Source organism: Chinchilla lanigera, unplaced genomic scaffold (assembly GCF_000276665.1).
Source record: "Chinchilla lanigera isolate Chin_1 unplaced genomic scaffold, ChiLan1.0 scaffold00076, whole genome shotgun sequence".
NCBI classification, from domain to species: Eukaryota; Metazoa; Chordata; class Mammalia; order Rodentia; family Chinchillidae; genus Chinchilla; species Chinchilla lanigera.
In genome coordinates this window covers 10,837,069-10,855,470 of record NW_004955477.1, presented here as the reverse complement: position 1 = coordinate 10,855,470, position 18,402 = coordinate 10,837,069, and the positions used below count along the sequence as shown (strand labels likewise).

At 50.4% G+C, this 18,402-nt stretch overlaps 1 protein-coding gene across 1 annotated transcript in view; it reads right to left on the bottom strand.

Moving 5' to 3' along the window:
• Nucleotides 1-5,013: 5,013 nt before the first annotated feature.
• Nucleotides 5,014-18,402, bottom strand: part of Kndc1 (kinase non-catalytic C-lobe domain (KIND) containing 1) — a gene marked incomplete in the record, with an annotated part of 58,392 nt that continues 45,003 nt past the window's right edge. The window contains 13 exon segments of the mRNA XM_005402083.2: nucleotides 5,014-5,516; nucleotides 7,230-7,387; nucleotides 8,201-8,260; nucleotides 8,343-8,465; nucleotides 12,432-12,582; nucleotides 12,837-12,919; nucleotides 13,510-13,716; nucleotides 14,319-14,498; nucleotides 14,600-14,747; nucleotides 15,112-15,225; nucleotides 17,387-17,607; nucleotides 17,794-17,891; nucleotides 17,978-18,071. Coding sequence (XP_005402140.2) covers nucleotides 5,285-5,516; nucleotides 7,230-7,387; nucleotides 8,201-8,260; nucleotides 8,343-8,465; nucleotides 12,432-12,582; nucleotides 12,837-12,919; nucleotides 13,510-13,716; nucleotides 14,319-14,498; nucleotides 14,600-14,747; nucleotides 15,112-15,225; nucleotides 17,387-17,607; nucleotides 17,794-17,891; nucleotides 17,978-18,071 — 1,869 coding nt within the window.

Below are 18,402 nucleotides of genomic sequence, written 5' to 3'. Positions count from 1 at the left end.
GGGTCACATAGTATTTACGCATGTGCCGTGCCCTTCGGTGACTACCCGTATGCAGCTGGGCGTGGTAGCGCACGCCTGTAACCCGGCGCTCGAGAAGCAGAGATAGGCGGAGCACAAGTTCAAGACCAGCCTGGGCTACACAAGCGAGTTCAGTGTCGGGCCTGAGAGCGCACGCGTGTAATCCCAGCACTCCGGAGGCAGAGGCAGGAGAATTGCTGCGAGTTCAAGGCCAGCTGGGCAACAAAGTGAACTCAAGGCCTGCCTGAACTACACAGCGAAACCATGTCCCCCTCCACAAAAAAAAGGGAGTTCAAGGCCAGCCCGAGCTACATACACAGTGGAGACCCTATTTTAAAGCAAACAAAAACAAATACAAGTGCGAAACAAAATTACCCGTGTGGATCAGGGGAACACCGCCAGCACTTCATAATGCTCAGCCTTCCTTCCTGTCTTTAGTGGACCACGCACAGTTTCATGTTGTTTATCGGTGAAAGCGGTGTGGTGGCTCTGCAGCCTTAACGCGGGGTTATGGGTTTTCGGCAAATGCACATGAGGTATAGCTATAGTAACCTACCATGGGTGGTCATCACAGTGGGGTGTAAGTACGAAGCTTAGACACTAGACCCGATAAGTTTCGTGGCCTGCTTTTGAATTTAGTGTTGTAATTCACACACACTCCAGAAACTTCTTTAATCGGACAAGTGTATATATACACCTAACATTATAGGTAACAAAATAGTGGGCATTTCCCCCTTGAGATCAGTTTAACATCATTTTTGTTCAGCATTGTTTTTTTGTTTTTTTTTTCCCAGTACCGGGAATCGAACTCACGACGTTGCGCTTGCCAGGCAGGCGCTGTGCCGCTGAGCTAAATCCTCAGCCCCTATTCAGCATTGTTGCATAAGATCTGTGCAGCCTTCTGAAAACAAGAGGATTATATACAGGGGGAGTACAAATTTTTCAAACTGTAAATGGCAAGTGGTGAAAAGATACTATCGTCTATCATTGGAGACATAGGCACACCCCCCTCAAGTGGCCCGCGTTTGGCACTCTGACACCACAAAGTGTTGGCCAGGATGTGGAGGGACAGGACCTTTTCTCAGTGGTTCAGGGAGCTGAAAAACCTCAACAGCCATTTTGGAGACAGTCTGGTCTGGTGGTTTCTTATAAAACTACAGTACCCTACAATCCATCAGTCCTGTGTCACTGTGTTTATTTACTCAACAGAGTTACAAATTTATGACCGCTGAAAACGTGTACACAGAGGTTTGTTTAAGCAGTTTTATTTGCAATTACCAAAACTTGGGGCAAAACCAACATGTCCTTCCAATAGGTGATGGGTGAACACTGGTGCATCCTGCTGTAGAACACCGCTTGGCCCTTGCTCCATGCAAAAACAGGAGATGTCCTAATTGTCTTTTTTTTTTTTTTTTTTTTGTCTTTTTGAGACAGGATCTCGCTATGCAGTTCAGGCTGGCCTTGAGCTCACTTTGTAGCCCAGGCTGGTCTCGAACTCCCAAGGATCCTCTTGTCTCAGCCTCCTGAGTCTGGGATTACAGGTGTGCGTCACCACACCCAGTGTCCTACTTGTCTTTTGGTAAATGAAACCATCCAGGCTGTGATGTTACATACCCCATGATGCCATTTATACGAGATTCTGAAAAAGGGAGGGGAGGAAGGATGGGCCACAAAAGGATAGCTGTACCAATGGAGCCATTGCAGTGGTTTTATTTATGTATTTATTTATTTATTTTTGTGGTACATAATGCAAATCAAACCCAGGGCCTCATGCATGCTGAGCGGGAGCTCTACCATTGGACTATATCCCTAAACCTTTTTCCTGTTTTATCAGACCCAGCATAGCCCACAGCTTTTGCCTGCAAGTGAGCATTTTGGGGAAGAGGTGGAGTGCACAAGCACTTCCTTGGAGACCTGCTTTGTGCACATACCAGCCCGCACCCCTGTGTGTTTCCAGTGAGAAGCCTGAACAGAATGGGTCAGGAGAGGTTGGAGAACCAGCCAAGTGAGGTGGGGAAGCTCAGTGTATCAATGAGAATCCTGTCTACAGCAAGGAGACATTTCCCTCGTGGTCAGTGGGCTACCCAGGAGAACTGTGCTTTTATAGACAGAAGACTATGTGTTAGAGGGGAGCTGACCACTCTACAGCCTATGACTGGCATTTTAGTAATCTTCAGACTCATGCTCACTCCAAGACAGTGTCTAAGGCCAGTGCCATTTTACTAGCTGGTGATTCTGTGATCAGGCCTGGACAAGGACCAAGGATTACTTGCCTGTGCCCCTTATGCTGGGGTAGTGTTTCTGGGGTAGAGCCTGCTGTTTTTTGAGGTCCTCAGGCCATGTGTAAGTGCCATGCGCTGGTACCTGGTGACACCTGAACTGGGCAGCTGCATCTGGTGGGGCTGCTCTGTCTGTGCAGCGCATGTGTGGCCAGCTTGAGTGTGCTTCCAGCATGGTGGCCTCAGTGTAGTGAAACCTTTGTACTGGCAGCTTCCTCGCATTGGGGTACACAGAGATAAGAACCTGCAGGGAGCAGGGCTAACTGGAGGCTCAGAGCACTGGGGCCTGTCATTTTGCCAAAAGCCAAGATTAGTAGACCTGTTGCAATTAAAGGAGACCCCCCTACCTGTGCACTGTCTGGTGTCTTTCTAAGGTCCCAGGATGGGGAGAGAGGACTGGGGTTTCTGTAATTTTAGCATAAGTGAGGACCCAAACTACTCACCCAGAGTGGCTACTGTCCAAGTGAATGTAACTTCAGTTTCATTTGCATAACTGCCAGGCAGATAGCTATATGGCTCGTTATGGAATTTGCTAAAGGCTTGTCAGGTGTTCCATAAAGAACATCCATAGTTTATGCCAATCCCTGGCCTTCAGCCCCTCTCTTTGTGGGGTCCACTGAACCAATTATGTCAAGATACCACCTTCCACAGACAGGAGTGCCCCCGCTTTGCCCTCCCTGCGGCAGGACAGAAACTGGTGGGTGAGCAAGAGACCAGCTCTGCCTTTCCCACGACTGCCAAGTGTGAATTGGTTGATGTGGATGGGTTCATAGCAGAACAAATTAGTCAGCGTGAGACTTGTTTGTGGAGATGTGCAGTCTTCACCAGAGAAGGTTATTTCCTGAAGCAGGAGGGTAAGTTTGCTTTTCACATGCCTGGGAGTTTGAGAGTCTTGTTTCTCCCGATGGGAGCTGAGTTAGAAATGAGTCTTCCAGACTTGGCCCCTGGTGCCCCTGGGGGTATGTGACAAGGATGTTTCTGTGACTGGTAGTTTGGGCTTCTGTTATGGGCTAGGCACTCTCCTGTCATGAGCGTTTCCAAGGCACCTGTAAAGCGGTCTTTACCTGGCCAGGAAGGCCACCTTCTCAGAGCAGGCATCCCATGAAATGCACCACACAGCAGTGGCTTGGTAGAAATGATTTTATTTAGAAATCTGTACCATGTGACATCAGGGTGCCATGCAAACAGTGCTGAAGCCAAAGCCTGGTCACTTTCCCATGAAAAGTTGTTGCCATTGAATGCTGATTGGTGCTGGATACCATCTGTGTGAGATACAAAATCTAGAAACATAAACGTTGATCAGCAGAACATCATCCTTATAGAAAAGCCTGAAAACAGTGAGTCACATGTGCATGGTGGGGACAGGTTCCTCTCATGCCCATGTAAGCAGGGCCTGGTGCCTCCAATGAGTACATGTGAGAAAACACATCTTGGCATTAAAAAGTCAACATTCTGTCACAAGTCACAGCCTTTCTAGAAATACCACTGGCTGGGTCACTAAGGAACCATTAATTCTAAAACATAGAACAACCTTGGGTCTGGTGGCAGGCAATGCCTGGAGTGCACCACGCATCTGAGAGGTCTGGTGCTAGTGTAGGGGTCTGACTGGCCAAGTCTCCCTGAAACACACACACTGTCTGTCCTACTCCCAGGCCCTTCCCACAGGCCCACTCACTGAGCCAATTTCAGTACAGGTGTTGGACACCATGAACTCAAGGAAGAGCGTGGTACAATTGAGGCAGCAAACTTCATGTTCTGGTCTGAAAAAGCGCTAATGGCGGTGCACAGCTGAGGGAACACAGTGGATGGGTGTGCGCATGCGTGGCTGCTGAATACAGGTGGGCAGCCCTGCATCCCCATAGGTCAAGTGGAGGGACACTCTTAGGGTCCATGGGTGGCATCCCTGCTCTTAAGTGTCTAGTGCCCTTTTCTGGGGAATAGAGCCTTTGCAGAGCTCCTGTATCACTGCCCCCTCCTAAGTTGGGGAGGGCACAGGAAGGAGCAGCTGCCACAGCAGTAAGCATAGCTGGGACTGAGGCTGCTTCCCTTAACTGGCTTGGCATCTGGGGGTGTGATATGGTAGAGGTCTCCTAGAGAGAGGACAGGATGGGTGGGAGTATGAACCCAGGAGGATCAGCTCTTTCAGAAGCTTTGGCCCCTACAGAAGATTCTAGAAACCTTGGGGCCCATGGGTTCAACACTGAGTTTTTGGTCCTTCTCTTTTAAGCAAACATGGAAACACTGCTTAGTCAAGCAGCTAAGTTTGGAATCAATCTGGAATCAGTCAAGGCGGAATTGGTGTTGGCTTTTTTTTTTTTTTTTAAGAGGTGTTCACAAAAGGATAGGATGAAAGTCACTCATCTAGGAGAGATAGGTACAAAAACATCTGGGGAAAGTTTACTTATTCTATTTTCTTCCTTTTTTTTTTTTTTTTTTTAGGAGAGATAGGTACAAAAACATCTGGGGAAAGTTTACTTATTCTATTTTCTTCCTTTTTTTTTTTTTTTTTTTCTTTTGAGACAAGGCCTCATTTATATAGTTCAAATTGTCCTTGAACTCACTATGTAGTCCAGGCCAGCTTTGAATGCACAGCAATTCTCCTGCCTCGGCCTCTGGAGTGCTGGGATTACAGACTTGTGCCACCATACTTGGCTACTTTCATTTTTAAATGTAATTTTAAAATTCTTGCAGAAACAAGATCACCAAACTCTTGTGCCCACCCTGCCCCATGTCCTGGGAAAGGCCAGTTCTGGGTGCTGGGTCTGTGTTGGAGCTGGCTTTGGCCTCCTCGTGGAGCGGCCATGCGTGAGTCCCTCTGAGTCTCCACCTCTTGACCTGGGGAGTAAGGGGTGGTGGAAACCTACATTCCTCAGGGCTCTGGGTGCGGAGCAGCCTCAAGCAGGTGGCCCTGAAGTGGCTCTTTGCTCCCCAGCTGCCTCCTGCAGGTCTGGTTCCCACTGGACTCCCACATTTAGTTGCATCCTTGGCTACTGGAATGTGGCCTTCATCCTCCGTAGTTTGTCCTGGATCTTCCGAGAATGCTTCTCACTTGGGATCTGGTGGAAGTTGGCCCTGTTGTCTGCCGCTAAGATGGAAATGTCGGCCCCACTGAAACGTGCGATCCTTTGCTTGAGGTGCCCCTGCAGCTTGAGGTCAGGGCTGAACGTATACGGGTTCTCCTGGAACGCATGGACCTGGCTTACCACCTTGGCTATGTTTCTTTTGTGGGATAAGAAAAGAAATGTTAGTTTATACAAATCACAGAAGCTGTGCTCTGTGGTCAGCAAATTCTAGTATATTCTTAGGAATTCTAGTATATTCTTTGGTCAAATCAAAACCCTTTTCTAAGTACAAAAAGCAAAGGGCAGTTTTTCTTGATTTGTTCTCAAGGCCAAGCTTCATGTTGTGCATGGGCCTGTCTACCCATCTGCCCACACTTCATACATGTTTACTGAAAACCTTTTGTGTCAGTTCTACCAGAGCTGAGAGTTCCAACGTGGATAAAACTCAGTGCTGGCTGTTGGTGGCTCTGAGTTTGAGAGGAAGCGTGGGACAGACAAGGAATTCTCTGTACGGCTTCTTTACCATCCCATGCCACAATGTAGCCCCCAGCATTTACAATCCAGGAAGTTCTAGGCATTGTGAACTAGGGCTCATTTCCCTGGAGAGCTGGTTGTACACTGTGGCCACATAACAATTAGGGTGAACCAGGAAAATCAAGGACTCAGAGCCCTTACTCTTGCTTGACCCTGCAGACAGGCTCTCCCTAAGTCTGGATATCCCCTATGTCCAGTATGAATGATGCCACTTTTGTTTATAAAGGACAGCCACACCCACATACATGTACACATGGAATTAAGAACAGATGTCAGATCTCTACCCATGTTCTTTTCAGAGGGCGACATTACCTCTCACTTTAATTTCCTTGTTGCTACATGGGTTTTTTTTTTCCTCTTTAAATAAGTAAATGTGCATTTCTGGTGCATACTCATTATTCTTTAATATTCTTTTTTAGGGGAGGGTACCAGGAATCGAACTCAGGACCTTGCACCTGCCAGGCAGGCGCTTGTGCTGCTGAGCTGTATCCCCGCCCAATTATTTTAAGTTGATGACTATCTAACAGGGAATGTTGCATAGAGAGTTTAAAACCCACAGCACGCTGGGTCCTGCAGGCCTTTGCCCTCCCAGTGAGGCTGAGGCTTGAGCAGGTTGCACTTGGATGCTGTGTGGGCAGCAGAGGGGCAAAAGGTTGGGAGGCAGGTAAAGGGGGCGAGGGGGATCAAGAAGGTGAGGTTGATCTGGGAGACCTGGAACATAACCTTGGACAGGACTGGGCCTCTGAGGAGATGCTGACCTGGCAAGGACCTCTGGAGACAGAAATGAGAGCCAGGCTTCTCTGAGGCCTGTGAGGTATGCAGGCTCATGGGGTTCACCATGGTGGGTTTTACAACCAGCCTCTGTCTGCTTTCCAAGCAGTGAGTGGTGGGATCCCAAGTGTGCCCAGCAGGTGAACAGAGGGACTCAAGAATGGGGAGAGGACTAACCATGGATCCTATGTGGATGGCTCTGGGAAGAGGAGCTCAAGAGCAGCAGAGAGAGCAGGAAAACCCAGGGCCCCGGGATAAGGGAAGAGGTCACACTCTGGGCAGCCTCAATATTGTGTATACCGATGTGTGGGGGTAAGGTGTGCCTGGATCCCAAACAGGGAGGTCACCAGCAACCGCAGCAGTGGGAGGTTGGGACAATGGGCACCAGAAGAAACTATGCTAAATTTTTGGAGGAGAGGCTAAAGCCCCTCTTGTAGAAGGGGTGCTGGAGCTCTGGGATAGGTGAGAGCTGAGCCAGGGATTCTGAAGAGCAGCAGGGACAGGAAAAGGCCTGTGCCTGAGCCTTCTGCATCCGTAGACTCTGGTCAAGCTGAGCCTCCCTTACCTGAGCTTGCTCCATCTGTGGGCTCCATTGGTCATGGTGAAGCCCCCAGTCTCTAGCTGCTGGATGTGCATGGCCAGGAGGCGGGCAGAAGGCAGAGTAGGCTGGGCCCTGAAGCGCCGTCCTTCCATCAGACACAGGCTGTCACTCTTCAGGAACACCTGGCCGCCCCAGGCAGGGCCATGGTCACGGAGAGACAGAAATGGTCAGCTCAAGATGCTCGGATTGATTGGCTTGACTGCCCAATTCCCATGGGTACCTGTACTCTGGGCACATGGGGCTGCACAGCTACCCAAACATCCAGTCCAAAATGAACCTGGGGTTCACCTAGATGGTGGGTTGAAAGCCTGGACATCATACGCTTGCCGGCACAAAACATGACACTGACAGAGAAACCTTTACACTTCATGCTGTTCAAGTAGCAAATTGCTCCCTTATTCTCTGCTGGGCCCCAGGAAAGAGCTAGTGATCTGGCCTTTCCAATCAAGGCTTATGCTGGGTATTGCAGGCCCCGTGTCTCTTGTGTGTGGGACTGGGGGTTTTTGAGTGATGGCCAGCCCCCCACCCCCATCCCACAGAAGGTGTGCCTTGGTTTGAGGCTGGGCTCAGGCACAGGCTGGGGTTGCTGGGCAGCATTTGCCACAGGCCAATGACAGCAGCAGCAAAGCTCCTGCTGCCTTACTATGGGAAATGCCTGATCACTTCAGCAGCATTTCCTTAGCTCCTGAGGTCACCTCTGTGCTAGCTTCCTGGTTATCCCTGGGCTGCAGACCTGGGTCCTGGCCTGTGGACATTTATACCCTGTGCTGGGAAGTCAGACCAGCCTGGTCACGTGGCCTGGAAGGTTGGCACCTTTGCCCAGGTGGCTGGGCTGTGCAATGTGTTTGGGGTTCTAAGATGCAGGTGCTGCTGTGTGAGCACTCTGAGCTGTGCACAGCAAGTCTTTCCAAAGTAGCTGTGCCATGTACTGGTACCTCCACAGCTTTGAGCTCCTCCATGACCTCTGCAATCTTCGCAGGCAGTATTCTCCAAGCCTGAAATGGAAGCACAGGTGAGACCCCTGCAGGCCCATGTGCTAAGCCTACACCCACAGCTCAAGGCGCCCAGTGAACGCACAGGGGACTGCCTCACGGCCAAGTGCTCCAATCCTCCCAGGATTTGCATGGCTGTCGCAAAGTTCCTCTGCTCATAGCAAGATTTTGCAATCAGCAGAAACTTAGAGAGCAAGTTCACCTGCAACTGAAATGAGAAAATGACAGGGTCAGTGTGTTTAAAGATAAACAAACGGCTCAGTGACGGCGCACTTGCCTGGGATGTGTGAGACCCTTGGTTTGATCTCCAGCACTGCTAAAACAAAAAGCAAAAGACAAAATATTTGAGAACCCATTGCCCCAATCTTCAAGGCACAGAATGATGCATCCACATAATTTCTGTGGAAAGGAGGCAGGTAGGTGGATGCAGGTCTCTAAGTGGTGGCCATGGGATGGACATTACCTGAAGCAGCAAAATCTACCACAGCAAACCTCCACAGGCCTCTAGCTGCACCAGGAGTGGGCCAAGTGGGAGGGCGCACTGCTTCTGGGCCAGGCAAAGATGCCCCTACCAGGGGAAGATGGAGCTACTGCATCTACAAGCAGAGGAAACAAAGGGACAGCTCTTTTCATCCACCTGCTGAGTCAACAGTGGGATGGGAGCCTGTATAGTTCAGTGCCTCAAAACCATGTGACTCCAATGATGCATTTGCCTGTTTGACCAGAATGCCCCATAGCAGCACATGAGATTCTTACTCCTTTCAGAAAAGTTCCTTGGGGCTACATTCATGGACCTGGGTCCTGTCTTGTGGGCACCTATAACCTGGAGGGTTGTGGAGAATTCAGCTGACCCCTAACTTCTGAGCTGCCTCGCCCTTGTCACCGTGCCCATCATCCTCCAGGTGGACTAGGACTGCGGGCTCCAGTGGATGCTTCCCCTGAGCTTGACCATGTCTGCTGTGGTCCTGTTGCAGTTGACCCAGAGGGCTCCTGGAGCGTAGGCATCTTGAGCCTCTTAAGGGATAGCTTATTTGCTCACAGTTTTTAAATTAACATCCCAAGTTTTCTTCATAGGCTTAAATAGATGGGAAAGAATAATTTCCAGCACTTTTCTCTTCCTTTTTCTCCCCACCTCTTTTGCATTACTGAGGACTGAACCCAGGACTTTTGCACTGAGCTACATCCCCAGCCATTTTCTTTTTCTTTCTTTTTTTTGTTTTGAAACAAAGTTTTGCTAAATTGCTCGGGCCAGACTTGAACTTGTGATCCTCCTGCCTTGGCCTCTCAGAGTGCTATCCAGCACTTTTCAGATAAATCTTTTCCACTTTTTTGTGTTCAAGTTTTAAAGTTTTAATTGTAAAAATGTACATAGTATAAAATTTACCCTCATAACTACTTTTTAGGAACAATCTTGTGGCATGAAACAGTCACACTGCTGTATGACAGGTCTCTGGATGGTTTAAATCTTGCAAAACTGAAGTTCTGTCCCATTAATCAGCAAACCCCCTTCCTCCTCTGACTGCATCCCCCAACCCTCATGTCCTTTCTCTTCCTGTGGGTCTATGTTAGACAGCTCATACAAATAGAATCATTCAGTATTTGTCTTTTTGTGCCTGGCCTGCTTCATTCACATTACAGTTTATGTCACATTACAGTTTAGGCCTTCTTTTTAAAGGCCAATTAATAAATAATATTTCCAGATATGTACAGACCATATTTTCTTTATCGAATCATTTGTCCATGGACATTGGGTTCTTGGCCAGGGTGCTCACCACTTCTAAATATTTTTAGTAAAATAAAAATCCTGTTTTGCTTCCAAACTCACCCCTATTCATATAAAATATCCCAAATTTCCCCCCGCTCTCCTTTTGATACTGGGGACTGAACTCAGGAGCTTTGTACTTTTTTGCTTTTAGAAAGGTCTCACTAAGTCATCAAGTTGCCCTGGTTGGGCTTGAACTTGTGGTCCTCCTGCTTCAGCCTCCAACAATGCTGGGATTACAGATGTCCACCACCATGCCCCACTAAAATTTTCTTTAAGATGAGAAATTTTTTTTTTTTGTCTTTTTGAGACAGGGTCTCACTATGCAGTTGATTGGCCTTGAACTCACTTATGTAGCCCAGGCTGGCCTTGAACTCACAATGATCCTCCTGCCTCAGACTGCCGAGTGCTAGGATTACCGCCACCATGCCTGGCAAGGTGAGAAACTTTAGACCCTTTCTTCTTGTCCTTGTCTTTGCACCTCACCTTCCAGAATGTCAGCTAAAAGGAGCAGACTGTTTTTCACTGAGAACTTTTGTTGATCCCACTGTGTTCTCTGGCCAAATTGTTTGTGTGTCTAAAATGTATTATTGTCATTGTTATTTTGCAGTGCTGCAGATTGAACCCAGGGCCTCATATATACTAGACAAGCACTCTACCACTGACCTATATCCTCAAGCGTCTTAAAAATTTTACTTTGTGAACAAGTCTCACTGAGGCAGTCCTCCTGCCTCAGCCTCCTGAATGACTGGGTTTACAGTATATACCAGCATGCCCAGCCCAAATTCTGTATTTATTTATTTATTTGTGGTATTGGGGTTTGAATCCAGGGCCTTTGCAATGAGCTACATTCACAGCACCTTTTTTAAATTTTGAGAAGGGTCTTACTAAGTTGCTAAATTGCTCAGGCTAGGCTTGACCTTGTGATCCTTCTCCCTCAGCTCCCATAGTGCTGGGATTATAGACATGCATCATCGTGCCCAGCTCCAAATTCTGTATTTCCACAATTCTGTAGGACCTAAGTTTACATGCATAAAACTCAGTCTTCTGGGTTGTTTTGATATCACAGTAAGTAAAATGGAAAACATCAGTGTATATTTTAGACTGTGACAAGCATATTGGTTAAGCAGTTGCAGTTTTATGTGTCTAGGGAGATTGTTTTGGTTTCCTGAGCTGTGGTGGGGTACAACCTAGGGGTGCTTGTCTCTTGGGCCCATGTTTGCTTTAAGGAAGCCACGGCCTTGCTGGCTGTAGGTGCCCGCTGTGTCCTGAAGTCACCATCCTCCCCGGCCTGGGGAAAGGGCTGCACTACACAGAAGGAGCCTTGTATCTGATCTTGCCCTCTCTCTGTCAGTGTGGCCATCTTACAGTGTGGAGTGAGGCCTGTTTGACCTCACTCCACAAAAGCCAAGCCATGTTGACCCTGGGCACAGAAACTGGAGGCCTTTGCAATAGCGTGCTCACTGCGTGAAGGTGAAGGCCCCCTGGACCTGGGCATTCTGTCCTGAGAAACGGTGGAGGGAGATGCTGGCCTGAGGCAGGTGACTACCCTCCTGGGATTCTATGACATGCTTGAGAACAGGTGTGCAGGTCAGGCTAAGAAGCCCACCAGTCTAGCTCAGGCCCATGGGACACAGGGCAGCCTGGAATTGGGCCTGTAGCAGCTAAAATTAGACCTTGGCCTTAGCTGGAATAAGCAGCCGAGCTGCATTGAGTGCACAAACTGGCTGAGGGTCCACAGTGTGGGATCTGATAGGAGGAACAGGGACCAGCAGGTGAAGCAGGCACATTTCTGCCTTAGAGATCAGGCGGTTGTGGCAAAGCTCAGCCCTGGGACAGGCTCAGGCAAAGATGTAATGGTGCCTTGGCAGTGGGGCAGATTTTGACTGAACTTCGTGTGAGGGTATGTTTGTGAGAGGGAGGCAGGGAGGGAGGAAGAGAGAGATGGATTCTGTGTGTACTAGAATGCATCTGTCTGTATGTGAGGGACTGTGTTTGTGTGGGACTCAGTCTGTTGAGGGAAAGTGTCCTAGGTACTATGTGTGTGAACGTGAAGGAGTGTGTGAGTACTGATGTGTTGTATCCCCACAGAAAGAGACACATGTCCCGTGTCTAAGTGCTCACAGCTTTGAAGCATCCCCAGTAGAGGAAGGAGACAGCATCAGGCTAGAGAAGAGACCTCTGTGCACTTGGGGGCAACACTGTTGTGGTATCCCTGCTCACCACAGTAATCACAGTGGCTCTGCCCTTCCCTTTTGGCCTTGGGTAAAGTGTGGCTCTGAGGGATATGCGGTGTGGATTCCCTGTACCTGGTGAAGGGATGGACTAACAGTCTCACAAGGCCCACCGCCTGGCCCTGAGGCATGTGGACCCTTCAACCCTCTCTGACGTTGGAGCCGTGGAGCCACCTACCTTGGAGGTATGGCTGGTCACTATTTCAGCAGCCACCCAGGTACTGACATCATCTGCATTTCTTAAAAGCTGTAACAGGTACTTGTCCTGGATGTAATTGGGCAGAAACAGGCTACAGGTTTTGGCAGACAGAGACTCAGAAGAGCTGGCTCTGGAAGAAAAATGAGGTGTGTTATCACCTGGGGATACGTAAAGGTGGCCCTAAGTCTGGGCCCAACCCAGACGTAGGGCTGTAGGGTTTCTGTGCAGAGTGGGATGGGGTCAGGACCTCTGCCCTCGGGGAGGGACCCAGACATTTCCCTTCAGCCAAAAGCATCCACAAGGCCCTCAGGGAAGCCTCCCAAGACCCTCCCACCAGCCCTCCAAACCAGCAACTCCCAGGCCACCTTGGGAGTAGACACTCACTTAGGAATGGCTGTGCTTTTGTCCATGACACCCAGGGCCCGTGAGTTTAGGAAGTGTACAGGGTGGCACTTTTGAAATAATTCCTGCCAGAGACATGGAAATAGACAGTCAGGCCACTGTCTCCAAGGACCTGGTGGCCACAGCAGTGTCTTAAGGAGGGCTGAGGTGTTCTGGGGACCATCTCGGTAATCACGTGGCTTGGCCAGCAGGGTTCCCTATGTACTTGATACCCCAGGGCTGGTAACACTGGCTAGGCCTGATGGCAGCAGCATTGCTTGGTGCTGCTGTCACCTGTCTTGTGACACAGGGACCCTGGACAGCAGGGACCAGGAGGAGGGCTGGGCAGGGCCCAGGCCAGCAGGAGAGGATGGCCCAGCTTCAGCAGAGGGATGCCCAGAGGGTCACCTGTATCCTGGGTAGCTGAAGGGAGGATCTTACTTGTCGGGAGCCCAGTCTGCCCCCACCTTGGGCCTCCTTAGTTTTTGCAGTAGCTCCCTGGGACTGGTGCATCTGGCAACCAGGCTTCTCTGGTGCTCCACTGACTCCCCCAGGAAGTGTCTATGAAGGTCCTGTGATGCTACTGTCCCTGAGCCTGGCCCATGAAACCTGCAGTTGGCCTAGATGGGGGTGTGGGGTCCTCTCTGCACTCCTGATGCCCAAAGCCTCCATGTACCTGCTGCAGCAGTGTCAGCTGAGTGAAGAGTTGGTGCGTGCTGTACTCAGTCAGGAAATAGGGCCCCTTCTCGCTGGCTTTGGCATAGGGGCCGTAGAAGTCCTCGAAGAAGCAGGGCTTGGGCAGGGCAGATGCGATAGTGTACTGGCGTTCCTTGTGGTGTGGCAGTGCCAGCCCATTGCCCCGGGGCAGCCTCCAGGGGAAGCTCTGCAGGCAAGCCAAGTCGCCCTCCAGGTCAGGGTGATGAGGTGAGGACTGGCTAAGTCCAGTCCAGGCCTCTTTAAGACTGGCTCAGCCAAAGGGCAAGTCCCTCCTATACGTGCTTGTTGGCACGAGGACGCGTGCCCTGGTCACTGTAGCATATCCCCCAAGGACACAACCTCTGAGGTTTGGGGCTGTCCCTATATGTTAGTGGAGAGGATATTCACTTCCCCATAGTGTATTCTTCTATCCAGGTTTCCCAACCGAGGGTCAGGGAGGTGAGTTCAGTGAGTTATAGTAGGACCCAGCTCACATGACTACCTGGGTGACCCCTCAGCTGTCCTCTTTCAGGTCAGGTGGGCCAGGAAGTGCCAGCCCAACAAGATCGGTACCTGGGACATGCATGGGGAGCATGTATATGCACAAGTGCATGTTTTCATGTGCATGCATGTCTATGCGGATCCATGCATATATGCCTGTGTATATGCGTAAGTGTGCATGTGCACAAACATGTATATGTGTGCATGTGCATGCCATGTCATCCAGAAGGGACTCAGGGAACTGCACCTGCCTATCCATGGAAGCCCTCCCTTGGGAAAAGCCCACACCTTTCGGGAGATACCATCTTCTGAAAACCTCTTGCAGAGGGCGTTGAAAGGTCTGGTGTCCTCCTCAGCCTCCTTAGGGTCCTCCAGGTCTGTGCCCCTAGGGGTGCCATCAGCCCGCCGGTCAGTGCCCACCTCCAGGAGGCCCAGCAGATGCTCAGCAGAGCCATCCAGGGGCAGAATCTAGGCAGAAGCAGAGTGGTCACTGTCTCCTCTAAACGAGGGCGATGCCTGTCTCTGCAGGTACCTGGAATGCTAGACAGGTTGGTCTGGGCTGCAGTCACCTTGGAAGAGATGAAATCCTCAAGGCGCTCCAGCAGCCCTGCATTCCTTGTGAAGTCCACAGCGTAGCAGTCTTCCACCCAGGCCTGCAGGACGCAAAGGCTCCGCCTGTAGATCTTTGTGAAGGTCGAGGTGGGGTCCTGGTGGGCCCTGGAAGCAGAAAGGACGCCTCAGCCTGGGGCCATCCAGCTTGTACATGTGTGGGGTGAGGGATGCATGGGGAAGTCTGGGACTGATGATAAGCCAGGTGGCCAGAGCTCCCTAATGACACCCACTCCTCCCTCCAACCCCTACCCAGCAGCCCTGGGATGCTCTGGCCAGCTGGGACCTCCTGGGTTCTTTTCCTTTTGCATTCACCTCGGCTGTGTCATCCTTATCCTGGCCCTCTCCAGTAAGGTTGTACGTATGCCCTCCTCGTTAGGGTCACCTGGGACCACTTCATCCTTTGCAGGGGCTAAACAAGGTGCCATGGAAACCCACCCAACCTGAGTTAGGATCCCCACATGGGTGGTACCTGGACAGAGTGCTGCTAATACGGTCTAGGAGGAAGTGCAGGAAGTCGTGCGGTGTGCAGAAGTAGCGGAAGGTGTACAGGAACTGCTGGACGTAGCCCTCGAGGAAGGCGTCACTGGGGGGACATTGGCAAGACTTTGGGCCTTGGACCAGCCTCCTGCCCACCTGCCCTGGACTCACCTGTGCCACAGTGAGTGGGGAGCAACCTGGGGTGAGTGTGAGTGTGGGTGTGTGGAGTGTTGTGTGTGCATGTATGTGTGTGTTCTATGTGAGTACATGGATGCCCTTTGTTGGGAGAGACATGAGCAAGAGAGCCCTGGGAAAGTAAAAGGGAAGTACTGATTACATGTGAAAGTTGAGCGACTGGCGTAGAAGGGCCCTTCCTAACACACACAGTGAGCGCTCTTGTGGCATATTTGTGCATCATTAGAACTGTGGTGCCAGCCGTTGGCATTGGACTCTGCATTTTGTAGAGGGCCAGCTACAATTCACACACACACACCAACCCATGCAGTGTGTCTACCACTCACATCACATACATTCTCATTCTCCACATATGTATGATCCCACGCACACGTGTACCACACATGCATAACCACCCATTACATATGTCACACTACACTATACCCCCACATGCCCCATACTCATCACACATGTACACCACATACATTGTATACACCATATATACGCACATTCCCCATAATCATATACATTATACCACACAATACCCCAACATACTACACACGTACACCAGATTACACAATACCACATAGTACCCCCACCACACATCACACAAATGCACATCACACAAATACGCCCAACATGCCCTGCACACCATACACGCATACCACAAACATCATGTACAGTACCCATGTGCATGCCCCCATAATCATATACATTATACCATGTGATACCCCAATATACCACACAGATAAACATGCATACCAGACTACACAATATCACATAATAGCTCCCCAACATAAGACACATAGACACATCATATACATTATGCATACCACATCACACAGTATCCCTACTACACACATATATACACATGTAGCCATTACATATGCACACACCATACACATTGCACATTGTTCACTGAACCTGTACACATACAATCTCACATGCACATGTCTCCTGTGATAGCCCAGAGATCCCACGATGGACAAGGCAGCACCATCTTGCAGGTGAGGAAACTGTGACCCTAGTCTGAGGGTCAGCCTGGAGTCCCTGGAGCCAGGGGGCTCCAGCATGGCCAGATGCAGCCCACCTTAGGGTATGGGATTGATGGGGAGGAGGCAGCAGCCTTAGGAGACCTGAGCCTTTGCAGAGGGGATCTTGTTCCCTGGTGGTCCTCCCTGAGCCCTGCTGACATCTGGTGATCAGATCCAGGGTCACCACATCCTGTACATTAAATGGTACTCCAGGGCTCCACAATGGTGTAAAGATTGGGAGAGGCCTCCACCACTGACTTGGAAAGGCAAAGGTGGGCTCTCTGGTCAGACCATAGGTGAAATGAGGTGCTGCAGGGCAGAGGGGCTAGAAGGTCGAAGGGTGCTAGGTGGGATGAGGGAGGGAGGTCCAAGATCCCAGCCCTGGGAGTAACCTTTTGACCCTGGGCAATGGTAAGGGGATTTTAGGGTTTTTCTCTGCTATACAGCAAGAAGGCACACTAACATTTATCACTAGGAATACTGGACACACCAAGAGTGTTCATACCACACAGCTGGAGGCCACAGAAATACTCCCAGTGAGTAGATTAAGCCCAAGTACTGGATAGCTAATTATGGGGGGTTCTGATTTAGTGAGTGGAATGGAACCTAGGCCATGCCTCTGAGACTCCTGAGGGTGTCTGCATTGGAAGCCCATGGGCATATTCTGCAGGCCGTTCCCCAGCTCTCCCACAGTGCCTGCTAGCACACCCTGAGACGTAGCACCCGGCCTGTGGCTGAGGCCACCGTGGCAAGCAGATCAGTCATGGAGCAGGTGACAGCTAACATAAAGAAACTTCAAACTCTGATTAAGCATCTTTCTAGGAGGGGCCGGTGATATAGCTCAGTGGCATAAGTGCCTGCCTGGCAAGCGCAAGGTCCTGAATTCGATTTCCGGTATCAAAAAAAAAAACAAAAACAAAACTTTCTAAATCAAAAGGCAGTACAGCCCATCCTAAATGGGGGCTTTTTTCCTTTGTTCTGAATAAGCTTTTCTCCCTTTTGCTCTCAAAATCTTGTGGCCCATAGGTTACAGGGTCCTGCCCAGCCTCCTGGACACACCTGGAATAGAGGTAGGCCATGAGCCCCAGTGGTGTGCCGGCCTGTAGGACGCGAGCCTTCTTCTGTCGGCCCCCGCACGGGTGCTTGTTGACATTGTAGAAGATGAGGGAGGAGGACTCATCCAGGGGACTGAAGTCTAGTGTGTCACAGGAGGCTGCCGCGATGTTCACGATCACTGGCAGGGCGCAGGGCTCTAGGCCCCAACGTTCCGCGTACATGACCTGGGAGGACAGGCAGGTCATGGCCACTGGCCAGTGTGTGTGGGATGAGTGCTTGGTCACCCAGACCTTAACCCTGAGGAGGCAGGGCTTGTGCAGTTTGTTCCACACATGGGGTCAGACCAAATGTGGGTGGATGCACAGCATACACAGCGTTGATGGTAGGGATCCCATCTCAGTGTTACTTGCCTGCAGGTACTTCTTGACCAAGCTGAGGAACTGCACTTTGGACTTCATCTCCTCCAGCTGCCCTCTCAGCTTGGACAACATGGTCTTCACCTCAGAGCCTGTGGGCAGAGCACAGTTGGCACAAGGTGACTCCCCTGAGCCCATGCAGAGGCCTTACCTGTGGAGAGCATCCACGCAGAGTTACCTTTGTTGCGCTTTTCCTTCTGTAAAAGTTTCTGGTAGAACTTCAGGGTCTTCCGGTAGTTTCTTTTCTCTATCATGAGCTGCTGCTCCAGCTCCTAAGAAGAAGGACAGCAGGTGCGATCAGAGCAGTCATGGCCTCAGGCACAACTTGGAGGGTCCACAAAAGGTTGTAATTGCCCTAAAGAGAATCCAGATACAACCTTTCCCTTCAAGAAAAGACAGACACAGCCTCTGTGACTACACCCAGGAGGCTGTGGGCCAGCTAAAGATAGGAAGTGAGCTGGGAGGGCTGTGCAAGTAGCCCTGGGGGCCTCTGGGAACTGCATCTGGGATTCCAGGGAGTCTTTCACTAAACTGTTTCCACAGGAAGAGGATGGGGTGAGGCCCACAGTGAGGAGCTGGGCAGGGGGCAGAGGATGAGCACAG